At 39.6% G+C, this 22,076-nt stretch overlaps 1 protein-coding gene across 5 annotated transcripts in view; it reads right to left on the bottom strand.

Moving 5' to 3' along the window:
• stxbp6 (syntaxin binding protein 6 (amisyn)) overlaps positions 1–22,076 on the bottom strand; it is a 130,537-nt gene that overhangs the window by 74,641 nt on the left and 33,820 nt on the right. For 4 of the 5 annotated variants that reach the window (XM_046414015.1, XM_046414013.1, XM_046414012.1 and 1 more), the window contains exons 3-5: positions 14,988–15,118; positions 14,714–14,879; positions 4,340–4,497 (exon numbers count right to left, since the gene is read on the bottom strand). In XM_046414015.1, coding sequence (XP_046269971.1) covers positions 4,340–4,497; positions 14,714–14,879; positions 14,988–15,118 — 455 coding nt within the window. Of the gene's footprint in view, positions 1–932; positions 2,660–4,339; positions 4,498–14,713; positions 14,880–14,987; positions 15,119–22,076 lie in introns of those variants that run through there. The other variant, XM_046414014.1, reaches the window with a different exon arrangement.

A 22,076-nucleotide genomic window follows, 5' to 3' on the forward strand; every position in this document is an offset into this window, starting at 1 on the left:
CAATAATTGAGGGAAAAATGATGCAGGTTATTCAAATCAAGCCAACTGCATGTTATCCGTGGACATTTTCTATCATGTCCTCATGACCAGAACACTGGTACCACGAAAAGAGCTGCAAACCCAAACAAGATATCCCAAAGCTAAAGCAGTTAAAAAAGCCGGAGACAAAAATCAGTTTACTAGTCTTGAAAAGTACTACTACTGCTGCCTGGATTGAGGCATGAATGCATATACGGCATGAAACCCACCCCAAAAAAACAAAACAAAAAAAACAACCAACAGACAGATATTTAAACTGAAGTATTAGTCTGGCCAGGAGTGAGCTATCAAGACAAGCTGCCTTACTGTAAATTACACTGATGCTGCCCTCTGCAGGGGAAACAGGACAATCACAATTACAGCAGTTGTATAATCACAGGTCCGTCTGAAGCGCAACTGTATACTTTATTACTTCTAAAAACATCACCAATTGTGATATTTATTACTGTTTAGGTATACACCGAGCTCTCTATTAAAGCTGACAAAACTCAAAAATAAAAATGTCAATATTTGTCCTTGTCTACAATAACATACAGTACAAGGAAGGTACCAGTAACAGAGTTTACGCCTGCTGAAGGAGGACAGCAAATGCAAGCATGTGGATAATTTTCAACTACTGAAGAAACAATTCTAATTAGATAAAAGACAAGAGCAGTCACATTTAAATGTACAAAACATGACCAAGAATAAACCTCATCGTTTCACTTAAACATCCTGTAAATTCTGTATAACTCTACACCCAATAATTCATTCAGTTGTGGTAATTAAAACCAAAAACACTTTTTCTTCATTGATCGTCAGAGGCAGCATTACTCAGGTTTAAAACATTAAGCAAAACAACATGAACACTGACTTGAGAGCTGATGTGAGACGTTAACAGCAAAAGGCACTCATTTGACTGTGGATCGAACTTTATTTTGCTTCTTACAGTATTACAGAGAATTGAGGTCAGTGTGATATGAGCATCACTGAAGCACTAAGTGAGACTGAGCACATCAGAGAGAAAAAAATGACAGAGCAACCCTTTAAATTGTTGGCATCTTGTGGTTTATGAGCAGAGAAAATCTATGTGAGTAAAACACACAAATGCAATAACAGTGATGAAGAACACCCAACAAAAAAATAATGCTTTGCTTAATGCTAAACTTTTGATTCCATTGTTTGGTGGAGCTGTTAAAGCTGGTTATTAAAAAAACACTATTTATATATCTATATGTATTTTTTAATTAAAACAAGAAACATCAAAAGTGTTAGAGGAATAGAAGCACATTAACAGTGAGGCAACTGGAACGTTTCAGTATGAACTCAGCAGTGCTTTGCGAGATAAGGTTGTCGGTGCATCGTAATGTCATGAGCTCTAAAATTCAAAATATAAAAAGAATCAACATCATCATCTTGACTGTGAGGATGAGAAAGCCAAAATTACAGTCAGTGTGAGAGCAATGACACAGAAAATAAACTACTGCACACTGCTGCTATTTGAGAAGTTTTCTAATCTATCTATCAGTACACACAATCATTATAGTGACTAACCCGAATTATACAAAAAGCGTAAAATATGACTACCGAATGTTTAAAGTTGAAATACAGCCTGGATTCATTTCAAAACATCGCATGTTCGTCCCATGAGACAAATTAGCTCTACAGACATTTAGATAATAGCACTAGAATTACATGTTTTGCTTTTTACAGTGCAGAAGCTGGTTTACTGAAGTGACCCACCTGTCCCCCTCTAACATAAATTATTATACTTAAAAAGCTGATTTTAAAAACAGAGTTCTTCAAGTACACTTCAAAAATGTTGGCAAGTGTATTCCACATAGTTTTGGTTGTTTTGGAATGGTAAACATGTTCAACAGAGGATATTTCACTATATTCTTACACCTAAACCGCTCCACTCAGTCTCATTTGCTGTTTCTAAACAATATGCTGTAAAAGTTTAATACTGTTGTGACACATTTTGAAATGATGGGCAGAACAACTGATCGAAACACGCTGCAACGTCCGAGAGTCAAAGGAAAGAAGGAAACGTTACGCTGAAATATTTATGGATGTATTATTTCTTCTCATCTGACATCCCATGCTCTTAAATGGGTTGTGGGTCCAACCCAGTAAGCATCAGATGTGAAATTCAAGGCTATATTCATGTATGCATGTGTTACATATTTGTTATCATAAATCAGACTGCATAATCACTGCAGCGCTCATGGATAACTCTCAGCAATTAGTAACCTGTGAGACAAGCTGATCCCCGTCTTGGAGTGACTGCTCATAATGACTTGTCGGCATGTGTGCACTCGCACACTAGCGTCTGAGCGTACGAAGAGGGCAAGTGTTTTGAGTGACCTTAGCGCGGTTATCAAATACAGTCATGGCTATGGCGTGTAGAGTTCTGAAGTCGCATGTTTAGACCCCTCGTCCCGATGCATCACCATCGGAAGACGCACCACAATACAATAACCCAAAACATTAAAATGTTAGCATTATTAACAAAGAATAATCATATTAAAAAATTTAAAAAGAATAAATCTGGAATCCTCCTGTACAGCGACTGGCGTTTGTTGATCCCCACCCCCCAGTTGGTTTTGGCAGTGGTCTAACACTTGTGCTTCATGGCAAGCTGCAGAAAAATCGGGGTAGGGTTGAGGGATAATGACAGTGAGAATTTAAAGTTACCCTATCAGCAAAATATAACAAAGCATGTCTTCTATAAAAGGCAACAATAAGCACAGTAAGTGATATGAGAGAATAAAGTACAGATGTGACTATTTTAAGATCGTTTCACAAAGGAGAAATAGCTGCTACGGAAGTTTCATTACACAGGTGTGGTGGGGAGCCAGGAGTCCTGGTGATTTTTGTTCAGGCAATGAGTAGGCAGTGTCATTTATCTCATTAATAAGTGTTCTAATGCGCCTGGCTGGAGGCTCACTAGAGAGGTGACCAGGGCCACCAATCTCATACACAAAGCTACGCAGGGAATGCATAAGTGGGGATGAAAAACACACACATACACAGAGTACAAGCTGAGCGTTGCTGCAGAGAGAGGAGAACTGAATTCTACAGAATGAACAAGTGGGGGCAGTAGAGCGTCACTCAGAAATCAGGGGGGTTTCATTAAAACTGAGCAGAGCCACGAAATCGGCTGCTATGACAAAGTGAGGCACAGAAATAGGATTGCAGGAGTGAATTGAGTGGAAAAGAGTCAAGGTGACCCTCTCCCAGTACTGCACTTGGCTATAATTTTAAAATCCACTGTGTGCAGAAGACCTCTTGCAACACATACAGATGACTTGAACAGTAGGAAAACTTAAATCCCTCACAGAACAGCCTGTCAAGCCATCATCAAAGTCATCCTCGGTCAGAATAGAAAACGATAAAATGCAGACTGCAAGGAATGACTTCTTAATCCATTTGTAAGACTACCAACTGCATTTAAAAGAGGGATTCATGCAACATGATGAAGTGAAGGCAAATGACAGAGACAAATGACAAGTGATAAAACGAGGAATATAAAAAGGTAATGGCAGCAAGAAATGAAATGAGAAATGCCGACACGAGTGATTCTTCACGGGGGTTCCTACAGTCATTCTCTCCTGAAACCACCAGAGCCGACGCAATTCCTCTGCTTATCACAGTTTTTGTAATTCATCACAGTGGGAAAGCTCATCTGTGAGCAGTAAGAGGGCCATACACAGCTCTTGAAATGTCTTTCGATTATTCCACAATCACTAGTGTGGCATTATGCATTACTCTAACATGGCACGTGTCTATCAGCACACTAACGTCTAATTTTACAGAAAAAGTCACGCTGCAAACCCAGGCATGTGTGACATACTGTATGCTATTAGTATGACATTTATGATGATCATAATCAGGTACGCTTGTAACAAAGGAATAGATTATTTTTTTTTTGTTCTGTAGTAAAAAAAATTATATTATGCTAATAGCCTCATTAAACAGCATGCAATTAGTTCTCCTGACAAACAAGAGATATGGGATGGATGGAGGATGAGGGAACACCCTATAGAGAACTACAAAAGAGAGAGCAAATGAGGGAAGAAGAAAGAAAACATTATCTTCCCAGAGCAGAGAGCACCACTGCTGAGAGGCTGGAGTCACAATGAAGCAACTCTTTCAAATATCCTCAGGTTTTTAGTAAAATGTTTGATCTTTTGGCTGTCACTAGATATTCTATAACACTTTATGTGTTAACTTTAAGTCAGAATTTCAATTTACTGTATTAAAATTCATACCTCTGAGGTTAAGCACTGTAATGCATCCTGCTTGCATATTGCCTCACCTTGTGTGCAGTGACAGCGAACTGCTCGGCACTGTTCATCATGTCTGCGGTCCTCTCTTCAGCCCGACCTAATCGCTCGCCGCGCTCGTTCAGAGCCTGGCTGGCCTTCTGTACAGCACTCGTCACGCTGTCTGCAGCTGAGTGTAGTATACTGTTACCTACAGAAAAGGGATGGAGAAAAGAGAAGCCATGAGGAAATGTAAAGTGGGACACAAAAGAGGAGTGAAAAGACAAAAAAAAGAAAATTGTGATTCTTTTGGTGGACAGCAGAGTGTGGGTGACAAATGAGCCTATGACATTAGATGGGAGTAGTATAATCAGTGACCCCGAGCATCGGTGTTAATGGTGGAAGACAGAAACAAGAAAAAGTAAATGGCCTCCATCAGGTGCGACATGCGAAGGTGGCTAATGAGTTTTCTGCAAGGATGATTTACTTCAAGAAAAAGATCAAGTAAAATTAACCCCCCCTCCACTCCCCAAACTTCAGCATGCAACAACAACAGCAGCATATGCAACGCCTGATTTAATGTCTCATTTCAAGAAATTATTCAATTCCTGTGACATTTAGCACTGCTTTTCTTCAGTTTCGAATTTGTGCTGCCAGCTTTGAGATTACTCTCCTCTTTTCTGAACTGTAGTGCAATAAAACGAGGATGCGCGCTGGCCTGTAAGGGCAGCCCCAGAGACCCAGTAGTGGATATAAGACAGAACATATCTTCCGATAGCTGTGGCAACCCCGCGGATGTTTCCTCTGACAAGCCATTCATCTAACACATGTCGGGAATGCTGCTGTTTTGTACTACGCTAACAGCCAGTCTAGGAACAGCAATCTTTCTGCTGCTACCTCTTTGTTTGTAAAAGTGTTGTACTGTTCCAGTGGGGCATAAGCTGTCATGGTTAGGAAAAAATTCTGCATTGCTTTTGAAGCTGTCACCTACTACTCGTAGGAATGCCAAGATTTGGTTTCCAAAAAGAGCCAAAGTTGATTTACAGTCTCTGTTGTTTCAAGTCAGAATAAGCCATTTTAAGTGCACCACAGGGCTCACAACTTGACAAAAACACAAATTAAGAAATGATTAAGATGAATATTTTGCCAACTGTAATATATAACTGGAATATATCTAACACATCTACTCCTGTGCTCGACTTTAAAAGGTCAGCAGACGAAAAATAATAAAGAAACACATGACAAACAACAAGGGGAAATGGTAAGACAGATTTGATTTTCCAATGTCTATATCCTCAGATATACAGTAAATGAGTTTGAGGTGGAAAAACAGGCTGGAGAAAGCTTGAAGGCACTGTATTAAGACTTGAAAAGCCTATCTACTCCCACAGCACACTGTAATATAGTGACTGTGCATCCCGTAGTATCAAGGCAGGTAGGCTGAGTGACAGATAACTGGGACAACTCTACTGCAGTGGGTTATATGACAGCCTAAAAGCAGACGTCGACGCCAGCTGGCGTTCCTTCCAAAGAAGTTAACTTGATGAAGTCAAAGCAGCTTGTGTAGGGACACACCTGCACCGCAGACATACAGACGGATTCATGGATGTGTAGATCCACACACATCAGTGCACACACACGGAAATGGAAACACACGCACTAAAAAAAGATCTTCCTTTAGTCAGTTTTCCAGAAATGAAAGTGAGCTGCAGTCAACAACAAGATAAACACAGCTGGACCAACAATGACATAAGTCTGCAGCTACAATGTCAATGTATTATTAACCTTTTAAACTGGAAACTCTGGAGTCTCTAGCAAAGTAAAGTTCATGTGTAACTGTCATACTTTGCAAATGTGGATTGTGGTTTATATTAGCTAAACACATTTATGCTCTGCTTCTATTTGGGGGAAAAAAAATCCTTTCTCTGTAAAGCTTCAAGAAAAAGGATAAGACCTTTTCACCTTCAGACAGATTCCTCTTAATCCTCTCCTCCTCTGGAGGAGCCTGGGGAGTAATACTCCCATCATCTTCAATAAAACACCCACTCTCACAACCCCTCCACACCATGCACTCAGAGAACATCTCCCTTTATTTGTCTGCAAACCATTTCCCTTTTCTCTGGTGCCTTTTTTTCTTTTCCATTCTCAGATCACTGACGGGCTACAGCGTAGGCTTCCCCAGTGGAGAATGTAATTACAAAGAAGGCAGGGTGGAGACATTCTGGAGAGCTTATGAAGGGGCTGCAGCATCAGGAACTGAATGAAACATGTGTAGGAGTAGATTATGTTATGGGGTGCTATCGCTGTGATCCAAACTCCGAGCCTCAGTGACTCTTAAGGGAAAGTGGCAGCTGAGCAATCATCAGCGTTATCAGTGGGGATAACAGCGGTTCTTTAATATTACTTAGGAGGTTCACTGGAATTATGCATCATGTTAATGATGCTAATGTTGTAAATCTAAGGGAAAAGGTTTTTGAGAAGAATTTGTCATCTTGCACTGTTGATTGAGAATGACCTACAGCACAATGCCAAACCTCGTACATCCAAGACACACCCCACTCAACAATGCAGGAAGCATATTGTTGCTATACCCCATGATTTGATAATAAGCCAGAGTTTCTTAGAAAATTGGCAGTGAACAAAAAGACACGTTGTTTTTGGGCAAAAAAAAAATTCCAGAAAACAGGAACCATGAGCAAAGATGAACATAACAAGGAAGGGGAAAGATCGTTCAAGTCAGCCCCTCCTTTCCCAGCTCTGCTGCAAGCAGCAGATTACAGACAAAAGAAAATAAGCTGATGCTTATCAACAGGAACATGTCAGATACACTTCAGGAGATGCTGACAGCGAAGTCACAATGATTCACAAAGCATATGGGATTAGATTGGATGAGCAAAGTCAAAAACAAAACATACCTTCACATAAAGATCCGTTCAAACAATACATGCTACAGTGCCTTTAGTACTTTGACTCTGACAGCATATATGATCACTGTGCTAAGATAATGCTGTAGGCTGTAATACTGTATATGTGGGTGTTTGAAGGAAATCAGTGTCTTACAGTAATTTCTAGTATTCTGTAGTATTCTAAAGTATTCAGAGGCTCATACTTATCTGCACTTCAACAAGTACAATCAAAAATTCTCCTTATTATCCAGATACTATCAACCTATTTCAAGCTGCAGGTATTCAAAGAAACATATTAAACATTTTCTAAGTGATCCCACAACCATTCAAAGCTTTCCCTACATAACAGAGCTTCTTGATTCTTAAGTAGTCAGTAATTACTGTTATTTTCAACCTGGGTCTTCTTTTCCTAGTTTCTGATATTATGAGACAGGTAATATTAAAACATCAGATCACCTATTTTACTGTAGATTTATGCTCTTCCAATTAACAGAGAGCACGCACAACATGATTAGATTTTACCAACATTAATCACAAGTACAAAAGCATGTCAGTACAAGCAATAAACAGCAGGTAAACAAATGGGTAAGGTTTTAAAAGTCAAGACTGATAACGATTTAAGGTTTATTTTAAATTCACTGATGCACAATTATGTCTTGAGAGAAAAAAAAAATCAACAAGAAATGGTTAATGTAATCGATGTCATAAGGGCCTAAAGACAAAGTTATGCAGCTCTTGCCAGGAGATAAACCCCACTGCAGTTTAATTAATGCAAATCTTGACATTATCCACAGCAGCATAGAGAAACTATAGCAGAGGTTCAACCAGGAAGGGCACCTCCCCCCGGCAATCCTGGCACACGCCTGTTATGTCTCTACAACCTTTTAACCAGTCACTGTTCTCCACATTCTTCTTGCACTTATTACCTAAATGGTTAAATCTCTCTTTCTTCTCTTTCAATGGTCACTCCCAACCCCTTTATGCAGGGCAGTTTTCCCTTCCTCTATGTTCTTCCCAAATCACTTATCAAACTGTGTATTTCTTTCTTTTCCAAAACCACTCCCCAGTATATACACCCTCCTGTACATGGCAGTCATTATATCTTTGTCTTTAAATACAGCTCCTCCCCGTCTCCTCCACCACCGGTATCCTGGGCCTCGAGCTGAACAGCATCAGCAGTCAAAGGCAGGGCTGGTTTCGACCTACATCAACTCAACTGCACTATCATTCATTTGTCAATATAAAACGTGTGATCCTGAGCTGAAGTTAACATTGCTAAGCCCTGCCTCATCATCGCGATGCTCCAACAAGCTGTTGGAGCAAGTAGAGCCCTTACTGCCACTAACTAAACTCCCTGAAGAGTTCAGTTACCTAGCTTTTGGAAGAATGAAAAGGCGATTTACATGAGAAGCAGACAAAAAGGTAAGCATGTCAAATTGACAGGTTCAAAAAGATAAGGCTGAAGTTAAAGCTTACAGATCACAGTGTGAAAAGTCACCTGGCGATTGAGATAGAACACAATGAAATTGGAAAAAAAAATACTACTTATGTTATTCTTTCTAGCAATAACCTATTCTGGTTTGGTCAAAATAAACCCTTAATCAACTGTATTAGATGGAAAAATATTCTGACTCTACAGGCCGGGTTCCCCTGCTGCTCCGATTTAAGACACGGCAAAATTGCTCTTTTTTTCAACAGAGCCTGGTTGATTTGATGAAAGTGACAAAGCAGCTGTTTCAGGTTAAACAAATAGGATTCTAGTCTAGAACAAAAAGTTCTATCTCTGCAGGGATCTTTTTTGTAATGCTGTTAGACACACTCAGTGAAAAAACTGTGCACTTTAAGCAGACGTACTCTGATTGTCAAATTTGCCCCCAAGGATTACTTGCATCAATTGCAGCCAATGTCATGGCTCTAACCTTTTCGGGTCATTTATATGGCAAAATATGTAAACACACAGATCAGGTTTAACAATGTCAATATTCCTCTTTCATAACCAACACTGTTCATATACCCTCAGTAGAAGGCTAGCAAGTGCTAGTGAGTGACTGATTCAATAAATAGTGAGGAAATGACTGCCTGACAATTTTTTTTCATGAGTGAAATGGTAGGATCAGTATCTCGAGGTGATTTTGTCTCTTTGTTTGTTTGTTCTGTTTGTTCGCTGTCTTGTTGTGCTTCGTCCGGTTGGTTTTTCTGTTGCCTGTCCACTCCGGAGTGGAGCCCTTCCTGCATCCTGTCAGTCACCTGCCTGCACACCTGTGCCTCATCTGCCTCGAGTCACTCATCACTACCCGCGGATATTTAACACCGGCTCTCCTTCTCCACCCTCGCCGGATGTGGTATTTTGTCAGGCTCACTTTTTGAATTTCATTGTTGCTCATTTTGAGAAGACTAATTTTGCTCTCCTTGTTCAGGTTTGCCTCCAAGCTCTTCTCTTCCCTGCCCAGCTGTGTCCGGACTGGACCTGATATGCCCCAGCTTTTGGAGTTTGCCTTTGTGTTTTGGAATCTTTGCTCTGGACATCTCCCATAGGCTTTTGCACTCACCTGCTGTCTGGTTATCTTCCTGTTTCGTTTCTCATTCTTGTGAGCTTTTTCCATTGTGTATTTTGTACTATTTACTGACTATCTCCACTAAGGACCATTAACCATTTTCCTAAGTCTGTCGTCTGCTTTTTCGAGTGCTCTCTGAAACCAAAACTTAAACAGGAAAGGCTTGAACTTGCTTGCTCTCTTGGCCTTTAGCCGTAGCCTCAGTGCGTTGCCACGGTGAAGACTTTTCAACCAGCACGATAAAAGAATACCAACAAGTACAATCGTGCACATCCGACACTTGTGCAGACTCTGTGAGAAAAATAGCTACTAGATATTCATGAACAGCCGCCTCTTAATTGCTTTAATCAACAGATAAATGTCAGCACCACACAATGCATTAAACATCCATAACTTCTTATCATTATAGTCTTGACTAAGCTTAAATGTTAATTTATGAAATGCTATCCAAAAGTACGGAATACCGAGGAAACCATTAGGGAGAAGCACTCGATCACTGTAATGCCCCTGTACATGTGATCTACCTCTGCAGAGTATTAGTGGCTCGACACACACAGTTTGACAGTGAGGAGCAAGGACAATGAACATAACTCACATAACCTTTGGAAGTAAACTTAAAATCCCTTTGAGCTTGTACTTACCCTCGGACACTGACAACACAGAGCAGGGAAATGTTGACCTTGTGCTCATGGGGAGCATGCGGAGGACAGCTCTGTGTTTGTTCATGTGAATTACAGTACAGCCTTAACAATGACAACACAGGTCACTTCAGTCCCCGAGAGCAAGCGGCAGAGCCCTCAGTTAAGAAGGCAGGGGTAAGGCTTCATTTTAAGTTTAAGTTTTTAATTGCATCTATTCTATAATGGACCTGCACTTCATGTAGTCACTTATTGAACCTGTTGTTAGTAGGGGATATGCTTGCTTAACTTAGCCCAAGAAACACTGTGTACCACTCAGAATTTTGGAGGAACTAAATACTTTTTGCAAGGCATACAGCTTTTTACATTTAGTCCAAGCAATTTTGCAGCACTTGCTTACCTTGTCTCAGTAGATGACTCAGGTGGGAAACAAATTCTTTCCTCATTCTGTTCAAATAGACCATGCAACGGAAAAAGACTGAATCTACAGCTTGGTCTTCTGTGATGAGAAAATATCAAAAGTCAGCTTTGATGTTTAAACCATGATATAGTTTTGAAATTAGTCAAGGGGGGTTACTGTTTATGGATTATTAAATCACAAGTTAAATGTTGAGAGTTCAGTTATTTGCAAATGCCAAAACAGTGAAAACAGTTACTGGTTTAGTCATTCACTGATTATAACCCTCACACGCAGCATTTAAAGAGACAAGTTTGAGTCATGTGAGCGTTTAAAAGCATGTAATTTAGGCTCACAGATTTGAAATTTCATTTAGACTCAAGTCATGAATACAGGTCAGTGAAACAGAAAAGCCCAGGTGGGAGTTGGGGTACATAACAGTGTGGCCAGCAGCCTAAGTCAGCATTGATAACAAAATAATTAGAAAATTAGCTGCTTTTATTTCTAAACCAATTACACGCTCCATCAAGGACCAAAAATATGCGCTTGTAAAACTCTGCAGCCTCAGTTCACTTAGGAAACTCTCTGCAAACCTATTTACAGTTACAAGGCACATGGATACGGACAGAGTCATAAAAGATGCAGACCTAGCAGTCCGAGATATTAAAAAATACCTTTGCTGAATTTAATTTCAATCTAGAGTTTTACTGAAATGGTTTTGCATCAAAATATCAATGTACCTAGTAACTCCAATGAAATTATGAAACTTGGGACAATACTGCCTGATGATGAAACGTTAACAACATTACCTCACAGATGTAATGCATGAATGAGCTGTCTGCCGTCTATTATCATTTTAGATTCAAGATTGACACGACCCTCTGTAGCAACATAATTAGCATGTGGAAACTGTGTAAGATTAAGCTCTAGTGAAGAACAAAGCTGCTGGCACAGCTACCACTGATGACACTGTCGTAACATCCCTAGTAGGGAAAAAACAACCTCAGAGATTTGGGAATTACACTACATTCTCGTTCACTCTATGCTCACTATCTTGAATGGCAAAACCTACTTGTCCTTCTTAAGTACTTAATAATGGTGTTGATAGTGTATCAGCAGTATTATGTGCATTAACTATCTACCTTTTGTGTGTTCATACGGGCTGACATCCAGAGAGGATTCTGCTGATAAGAGTCTCCCACAGTTATGGTCCCACACCTGAGCAGCGTCACGATTTTTGTTTTGCACTGGTGTGAGACTTAAACTGGAGTAGACAAGAGCTGGCAGCACGCTGGCATCCTCTCTTTTCCTCTTGTCACAATGCGAGCGGCGAGCTGTCAATTTTTTAATCTCCCACACACAACGACATCTACTCACTGAGAGCCAGGTGTTTCATATCGTCCATAAGTTTGTTCAGTTTTGTGAAGCTTCTATATGGAAGAATGTGAAGCAATTTACATGTATTAATCGCTTTGTCTTGCCAGTATTATGAATGAACGGATTATGACATAACTTTAAAAAGTTATCCAAATGTTACAGTTGCCTATAACACACAGCTTACAGACTAATTTTGAAGTAAAGTACAAATCAATCCAAAGGAGGATGTGACGCATAAATGCCCTGCCTGCCATTCTTCTACTCCTGTACAGCAACAACAGTATGCAGCAATAGCTAATGTTCTCTTATCATCTATTATGTCTATCAGTCAACACCAAAGTCTACAGTCAAAGCTATTACTGCAAAGCACATGAAGTATATTGTGATATTGTGGTTTTAGCTGTCTAATGCTTGCTGACATTAACTTGCTTTCTAATATGGACAAATTGCAAGATAGCTAATGCTGGAACATACTGTATTGAGCAGATGTCAGCTAGTTCATCCTGACTTCCAGGTCTCGGTTTGAAAAATGACTACCTTAACCTTAGCAAATTACTTTATCAGTTCACATTAAGAAACAACCCACCCACCCCAGATTCATGCTGCACAGCTAAGTTAAGGCTGACCTTTTGTATGCTAGCAAAATACTATCTGAGTTAATGAGTTAACTGGCTAGGCGTCAAAATGACTTTAGCAGCTAACATGATCAATATTACTAATACTACTAACTGAACAAGGCAGAGTAGGCCATCTATATCACTGTAACCTAAGTTAAGCAAAGTTGACCACGTAGCTTGGTCAAGTCGCCAGGGTCAACCAAGGTCAGAGTGGTTATGTTAGCTGTGTGAGGTGTTTTGCAAAGGGCAAAACAGTTTATATCATGTACCCAATGGTCCAAATAAAAGATTAGCAACACAGCCGATAGTAACGTTATCATAAATATGATTGCAATTTATTTTACAGCTTTTATTGCTCATTTCAGAATTCAGTCTAGTGTATATCATGTCACTGTTTTGGTCGATGTTCAGGATGATGTTTGTGTGCGAGCAAATGGATTCTATCTGCAGTTCAGTTAATGGCCACAGGGGTCATTAACAACAATGATTTTCTGAACATTCCACATAGTACCTTTACAACAATGCTACAAAGCTACAAAGTGTACATTTCAGCTCAACTGGAGGCGTGTGGTTGATTCAACATCTGCATTGCATAATCCATCCTACACTAAAGACCACCTGGTTCAATGCTCTCCGGGGCACCACTACCTTTCCACCTACGTATACAGAGACTATAGTATGCACTAGGGTCACTTTAAGCAAGTTAAATACGGTTTTCAGAGTGGGAGGGAGGTCAAGGCAACGTAACAAAATGAAGAGAACGGGCAGCTTAATCATCAATGAGTGTGAGTTCCCACACACAGAGTACAAAAGAATTATGAGCTAAGGAAACTTAACAGCAACTATACTGTCTTTACACACATATTTCACCCAGTCTCACCCCTGCAATGTATTATATGTTAAATAATACTTTCCAAACTTGCAGCATCACCCAGGCATCCTTGTAGCAAAACTTGTAGTGCAAGAACTGGAAGTTTAAAATCCAGCACACATTTTTATTTTTTATTTTTTTGCTTTTCAAAAATGTATATATGATGCAGATGGGAACCCTGTAGGAGGCACGTTCGGGACGGGTATACATAATATCATGAATAATGCAACAGGTTGAATGGTGTGCAAAGATGAGGTTTGGAGATAAACAGATCAATATTTGATTAAACTGCTCAGGATGCTGCTACTGGGTTTCACTGTAGAGGAAATCATCGACCAACAGCACTCATCACCTCCTGGGTTACAAACACACAATTTGCAGTCAGGAAATGGCCAATTATGTGGTTTTACATTTACATTTTACTTGTCTAACACATTTGGGATTTGGTTTTTCTTTGACTTGTTCGATCTGCCTGTCTTCACTTATTAGTCGGCATGAAATTAGTATTATTTTCAAAGGAGAGGTTAGCTCTCAACAGACTGTTCCACAGTCTCAGATTTCTTTCCAGTGTGAATAATTTAGAGACTGTTACAGTTCTTACTGTGATGTTTAATGTTATTGCTAATGGTAGAAAACAATTGGAAATTAAGAGTCACACTCCAAGCAGACAACGAAATGTGTCAATATCACATAAATAAATGAAAATTATTATTTCTGCATTGTCTATTTCTGCGTGCTTTAAACCAGTTGATCTGTATCAGCTGTGTGCTTTGAGTCACAGCTGATGCATTTTGCTGGACATCCTTATTGACCTCACTTCAGTAGAGTGCTCAACAGATGCTGTGTATGAATAAGCATGCATTTTCATGTACACCAGGTGCTTGCTGTCATCATAAATAATCAGATTCAAACTGGCTTACAGCACAGTATGACAGCAGCAAGTCTGTTGCTGCCGAGCCACTGTGTTCTGAACAGAAATATCTGTTCTAAAAAGTGTTTTTAGACAGCCGTTAGACAGCTAAAAGTGTTTTGTTTTGTTTTGGTTTTTTTTCTTTAACCATCTTACCCCCCAGCAGTTTGGACTGACAGTTGACGAATTCTGGTTTTCGTGCAGAGCCATAGCGCTGGCAGGTGTGGTGAAGAACCTGGATGAAAGTGCATTTCTCTCCTGCTGAACCAGCAACCCACTGATCAAAAGCATTTTCGAACATCAGGTCGAACTCTGGACAGTCCTTGGAAAACAGACAGGGAAAATGAATTTATTTCGTAAAACTCATATGAACCCAAGTTGTCCAATGGCTACTTTAGGTAATACATAGCAAATAACAGAAATGACATACTTTGTTGGGGTCAATGCCATTGACCTGCCGTAGCTGGTCCACTGTCCACTGTGACCTTTTTATGAAAGCAGAAGATCCTTGGAACTGCTTCACCTTAGTGATGGATACGTGGGACGGTTTCTTATTCGTCACTAGGGAGACAAAATCAATAAAACACAAGACTTAAGTTTTGCAATAATTAGAAACACAACCACAACAACATTAAATTCCTAAATATGAGATCTCTGTTTAACGTATGCCCTATATTCTTATGATATAGTGAGAGTTTATAATGGGACGAATGGACAGTTCAGGTCACAATATGAAGAATTCTGGAGTCAAGCACAAGTACAAGCTTCCTTTTGTAGGCAGCAGAAGAAAAGAGATGCTTTAACAATGAAGATTTCACTCTGAGAGCCCACAGCAACAGAAACCGTGACAAAATTTCCTACAAGTACACAGTCTAACCATGAACAGAGAAACACTGTAAAAAGAGATTTGGCTTTTATATTTAACTTGCAAAATTGAGCAATCGCAGACAAAGCAGATCTGCAAGGATTAGTCTATTAATCGATCTAAAGAAAATTAGTTGTTAACTATTCTGGCAGTCAAACACAAATATCAAACCTTTGCAGGTTCCAGCCTCTTAAATGTGAGGATCTGCTGCTTCTCTTTGTCACTTATTACAGTAATTGAACACAGGCTAGAAGATCGTAAAAAAAAAATTGGAAGATTAATCTATAATGAAAATAATCATTAGCTGCAGCCCTGACATAAAGTATATTGTGTGCAGTTATATAAGGAACATTTTTCCACATTACTGGTTTTAAAAAGATTAACACTTTGTTATATTATTCTTGTCAAAGTATAATTGTGGAGAGTATTTTTTTACACCTTAATGGACACAACTCATTTCGCTTGACAAAAGTAATATATTTCTTCTGCTGCACTGCTGACTAAATCTATGCATTGAAGAAATTAACTACATCCAAGCATAGAGGTATTGCCTTTGTTACAAGAGAAAAATGGACATAACCCAATGGAATTACATGGTGTTTCCATTAAAATCATGAGGCATTGGGGAGCTTTATTAGTTGGTACAGTAACAATCATGCGTAGTTGGCTTATAATATTTGTACAACAGAAAGTCTTTCCCTTGTATATTCTTCTGAGGTATTTTCTTTGCTCCTTGGTATATGACTAATAGAGCTTGAGCTAAGAAACTAGCAAAATGCTCATAAAGTGTAACGTTTATGAATAATTAACAAAGGTGGTGTAAGATACCTAAACTCTGACATTCCACCTCCTGTCCAATGATATTATCATTTTTCCCTCTGCTTGGCACCATTCACTTATATTCCTATGGATATCCGTGTTTGACTCTTCCCATACAGAGATCAACACCACTGCATGTTTACAGTTCATCGAAGCTCACAGTTCTATCGTGTGTGTCTGGACTGCTGGGCTTCTCAGGGACAAAATGCTCCTGTGTTGCTTTTTTAACCCCAACAGTCAACTTTTGCTTCCGCTTTCCCACATTTCCCATTATGTCACCTCCAAACGACGAAAGTGTCCGGGTCCCTTCCACTGCTGTTGTCTCAACTTTCCATACAGAAAAAAAAAAACAATACCATCCCTGCTGGGTCTTGTCTTTTGTCGTGTTATGTGTTATGTTGTGTGAAAGATCTACCACACCTTTCTCTAAGAATGATCTTGAAAATAAAGGTAGGGCTGCATGTTACATCAGGTGATTCACAGAGTAAGCAAACTACCCAGAGAGGAGAGATGTCTGGATATGTTTGGTGCATCCATTTAGACAGCTGCAGCTGATACTTGAGGTGGTGGCCTGAGGTTGCAGGTTGGAACAGACAGACTGAGGTAGACAAATACAATACAGGCTGACTGGCAGTTATTTCTCTCTAATCTTCTCTTTCAAATGTTATTTTTATTCAAGCAGACAGCCACTAGCGTGACAAACAGACGAGGCGATTGATCAGATCTGCTTTGGGTCACACAGAAGGCTAAAAGAAGCTCCAGAAAGCAGAAAATTTCATAAAGAGGATGACAGCTGGACGTAATGAAGCAGTGTATCAAAGGGTAGGAGTCTAGAAAAAATAATCTGTCTCTGAGCTACAGTCATGGCAGATGATATTCTATAGCACAGAACTACTGCTTTACCCAAACTGATGAAGTAGAAATTGAGTTTTATTGCTCTCACTTGATACGTTAAAGGACTGGTAGCTGAGAGATAAAAGACTCCCACAAGCACGGCATGGATTCTACTAGAAACCATCTTTCTCTCTTCACCGGGAACCTTGCCTCCACCTTATCCTACTGGAAACATTTATTACTGTATGGAGATGGAACTGATCATTATTTATAGCACCAACGAATCTGGCATTAGTTGTGGTTGTAAATTTATGCGCATGCAGCGTACTGTACAACTGCACGAACATGGGGGGAAAAAAAAGCATCATCAGTATGAACAAGTGCGACCAGCGAGCCCGAGAGGCTTTGACTGACACATTCCTACATGAGCACATTCACCTGTCATATCACAAGCATTGTGGTGAGGCTGCTTTCAAAACAATCACACTGACTCCAGGATTAGAATAACAGTTGCATAACGCTGGGGAAATGGCACAGAACACATGTCAACTGCATACTAAATGATCCGTGCCTTTCACATCCAGTCACAATCTGATAGCTCTGTTCAGTAAGTTATCTTTCTAATAAAACTATGACTGTGACCAGACTCCTCAAATGTGTCACTGAATATGTGAAAGAGACATGCCTTCTCAAGGCCATATTGTCAACACATCAACACTGAGGTCTTAATCAAACTGCCAGACACCTTTGAGCCTCTCAAATCAATTTCATATTCAGCTGTTGACTTGCACCTTGTCTGAGACGCTCCCGTGCATATTAAACAACTTCTGAAAGTTAGAGAAGCCGACTTTATTGAAACAGCAATCAAAGGCAAGACCGTGAGAAAATGTATGCTCAGACCCTTCTACTAAAATAAAACCTCAAGTAGCTCTCATGAAAAATTTTCATCTGAGTGATGCTGTGAGTGCATAGAAAGAAAAAAGTTATTTAAATAACTAATTCTCAAAATAATGACAGAGGCAAACTGGGGTAAAGCAACAGAGAATAGAAAGAAGTATGACATTTGTTTCACATCATTAGGCATGTTGACATACCTCATTTTACCAACACTTGATCATGTCTCAATAACGACAGCTGTAATGCTGTTGTAATGCTGTTTAGACTACTTGTAGACCAAACAACAGCCCAATCACCACTCTTCCATCTGTAATCAATACAATCAGTTGGTGTGCTGAGATTAAGTTGTCCAAGCCAAAGTTAACTGAGCTGACACACAGACAGATGAAGAACATTTTTCTTTTCTGTACATGAACAAGTAGATCAAATATGGAACTAGTATTACATGCTTCTGTGACTTGCATCACTCATTGCAAATATAATAATCACAATCACACCCTAAACACAAAGTTACAGTGCAATAAACTTTATGAGAGTGAGCAAACACACCACTCAGCTACATAATGTATGTAGAAACAAGGAAAAGACCCCAACCACTGAGAGGCTGCCAAAGCCATTGTTTCCATGCAGGCCGTCAGAGGAAGGCCATGCTGGGGTTCCTGTCCTGCTCCTTTCTCATGCTCTGATGGTGACATGCTCTCACTTCCTCCTGTGGATCAGTCACTTGTTGTGCTTGGCTATGCACGAGTGCTGCAGCCTGAAGGGAAGCCCGTACTGTACCATTCACAGACTGCGGACATCACAGAGGAAACGTTCTCAGGATCAACTTTGCCACAAGGAAATATTATCATAGCTGTGGTTGTTAAGAGAGAAATGTGAGCTCCATGTGGAGTTTTAGAAAAGGCAGTAACAACATAAATGATCATGTGAGAAGCGTGCAGGTTGTCGGTTATGAATGCACACTAAGCATTTGTGGAAAGGTTGAATACACCACTATGAAACCGGTTGGTTGCTCATAGGCGGGTATGGAACGACTGTAATTCATCTCAAAATATTAGCCCACCAACACGGTTGAAACATCAGTAACTTCTTTTTTCTAATATAATACAACTTAATCCTTGAGTCAACACCGATGCCTCTCAAAAATCTCCCTCCACATGCCAGAAATATGATAAGCGTCAGCATTTTGGGCCATCCGAGAGGAGATATGGAAATCCAGAGCCACAGAATAACAAAGGATCACATCAGATATGGGAGATAACCTGTAACTGTACAGTCAGGGAAGAAGCGTGTTGCTTTTGGAATGTTCCAAGATTCCTCCACCGGAAAGTACCGGTCCGCAAGATGAAAGTGTGGAGGATTATATACAGATAAATACACACACACACACACACACACACACACAAGCATTTTCACATGTCAGGCCAACATTAGTCGACATTTTATGAATCTCAGGATTTTGCACACTGTTTTTATGTTGTCAGTGCTAAAGCTCTTCTTAGCTAATCAGGCAGTGATAAGCTAAAAACCAACTGCATTTTTATGTGTTGTGTTTCCAAGGTCAAGGATGCCATATGTTAACACAGTAAATTATTCAAACAATTACAAATGCTTTATAACACACTAAGAATTTTCCATGTCATTATATTAACAGCTGTGGTCCTATATACTGTGTATTAATAGTCTGTTTCCACAGTAGTTCAGGAAACTTCATAAGAGGAGTTAGGAGGCTATAAAATAAAGTTTGCCAAACTTGCAGCTTTTCAAAACTTAAACATAAACTTGTTCCTTTGCACCATCTTCAACAGAAAGAATTCTTCTAACTTTCTATCTGCAATCTGTGTTCATGTTGCTGAACAGATTTATATTACAATTTCAGATGACAGTTTGGTGACAACCTGCTAGTAAAGCTTTAATTATGTTTTTAATCATCTGACTCCCATCTGTCCTACTTCAAGGAAGCAGCCTCTATCTCAACCAGGTGGGCTAAGGATCTCTTGAAAAATCAGACCTCTTAAGTTTGCAGTCAAGCGGGTCTGTGCTCTGACATTAAGCAGACAAGGTTGCCATGGCAATCTCATTTGCATGACACAAAAGACACCTGAAAAGCAGGGTCCTGGCACCTGGCCAAGCTCATTCACAAAAGCAAGCTAGGATGGTTCACATAAAATTATGACACGAACCTTGAATCACATTTAACAGAAATTCACACTCACTTTGATGTCATTAAGCCAGCAGGAAGCACTAATGGACAAAGTATTGGGGTACAAACGACTTGTTTTTTTTTTTTTTTGGATTTTCTGAGGACCATAGATGTATGGATAAAACTAAACAGATGAATCACTATTAGCCTTTTGAAAAAATCATGATTAAAAAAAGCAGGCCAAAATTGAAAAATCAAATGCTACACAATGCATATTTCACAACCCAAAACAACAACAACCTGAAATGATGAACCTTGTTGTCTTTATGGATTAGAGAACGCCTTACTGTATCGGTTGCAAGGACATTGTCCTGCAAGGTAACCAATTCAAACATTTTGCCTCGCAGGTTGAATTTTGCAGCTGGTTATTAGAGCTGTCGTCTGAGGGCACGTCTAACACTTTTCTCTGTCTGGCTCTGTGATTACAGGTCTATTTTAGAGTTGCCCTCACTCTGCTTGAACTGGAACACACTGTTATCATCAGAAAGAAGCTGTCACTGGAATGAACCACGGCAGCGGCTAGACTAGCAACAACACCCCGGAACAAAGGCATCTACAGTCTATTCATGGGTTGGAAAACACAGTGACTGCTGTGTACAAGGCCTCCTCAGACAGGATAGCGCTCATGCAGTGGCAAGGCACCAACGGTAAAAGGGAGTGCATATAACATTGTGAATAATAGCTATAGAATAGAAGTCAGCATCACTCAACCCTTGGAAGGGACTCACAACAGATACAGACACCATTAGCTTAACCAGACAGCACTGAATGGAGCTGTGCGCCTTCGCACGGCCTCATACAACAATGAAACATTTATTCAAGACTGTAACAAAGCCGTATTAAATCTGAGTTACTATAAAACTTGTTGTATGATTTAAATCAGCTTTTTCAGTAAGCTGACATTCATCCTAAATGTCTTCACTGCCTGAAAAGATTTTTAATCAGCAAGCAAACAGATAGACAGTAACTATCCGACCTTCAGTTTAATCAAAACCAAACTGCAGCAAGCCTTTAAATGACCTGTTTGCAAATTCTCAAGAGGAAATAACTGTTTGGAATATTTGACAAATCAAGTTGTTTGTCACGGCTGGCTGGCAACTCAGCAAGTGTGTTTGAGCTTTAATTTTATATTTTTTGAATTTAGTGACTAATAAACCCCAAGAACAACAATCAAGCACCACTGCTAATAGCTGTAAACATTCGCAGTGGGAATATGCATGGGGTACTGCTGATGGGTGTTAAAATGACTACAACGCCAGGAGACTCAGAATAATTGCTGGAAAAGTAATGTTGATTTTCACAATAAATAAAACCAAATTTGTATGTTTGCATTTTAATTAACCTAGCTATGAATGACATGACTTTCATATGACCTCATGTCCACATCTTGTTGAAACCACGTGTTCAGAATAAAAGACGGTTGGGTCTTTGATGACCTTTTGAAAGTCAAGTCATTCTTTTCATTAGAGCTCCTTTAAACACCAGAAACTCAAATCCTAAATGAGCTTTTTTTAAAAAAATAAAACATAGCTGCCTTTTGCCTCCAGTCCCATCTGTTATCCATCCAATTATAACACTCACCCAAGGACACCACATTAAAAGGATTCTGGAGGCTTGACAAATCATGTGCGTCAGCCATTCAAAATGAAAACTCTCATTTGAGGCACCAGAGCTTCTTTAAGTTCAGCTCAGATCAAAGCTCATAAATGATTTAGTTTGAGAATGTGGCTGAACTGAACGTTAAACAAATTTCATTTTCTGTCATGCACCTCACACTTTGTTTTACTAAATAACCAGGTATGTTGTTTAGACTATACGTATGTAACATGTCACTAAGAGTTACCTGCCTGCAACACAAGAGTTACTCCAAATGAAATCATACACTTCATAGTAATACATCA

This window comes from Scatophagus argus, chromosome 15, assembly GCF_020382885.2.
Source record: "Scatophagus argus isolate fScaArg1 chromosome 15, fScaArg1.pri, whole genome shotgun sequence".
NCBI classification, from domain to species: Eukaryota; Metazoa; Chordata; class Actinopteri; family Scatophagidae; genus Scatophagus; species Scatophagus argus.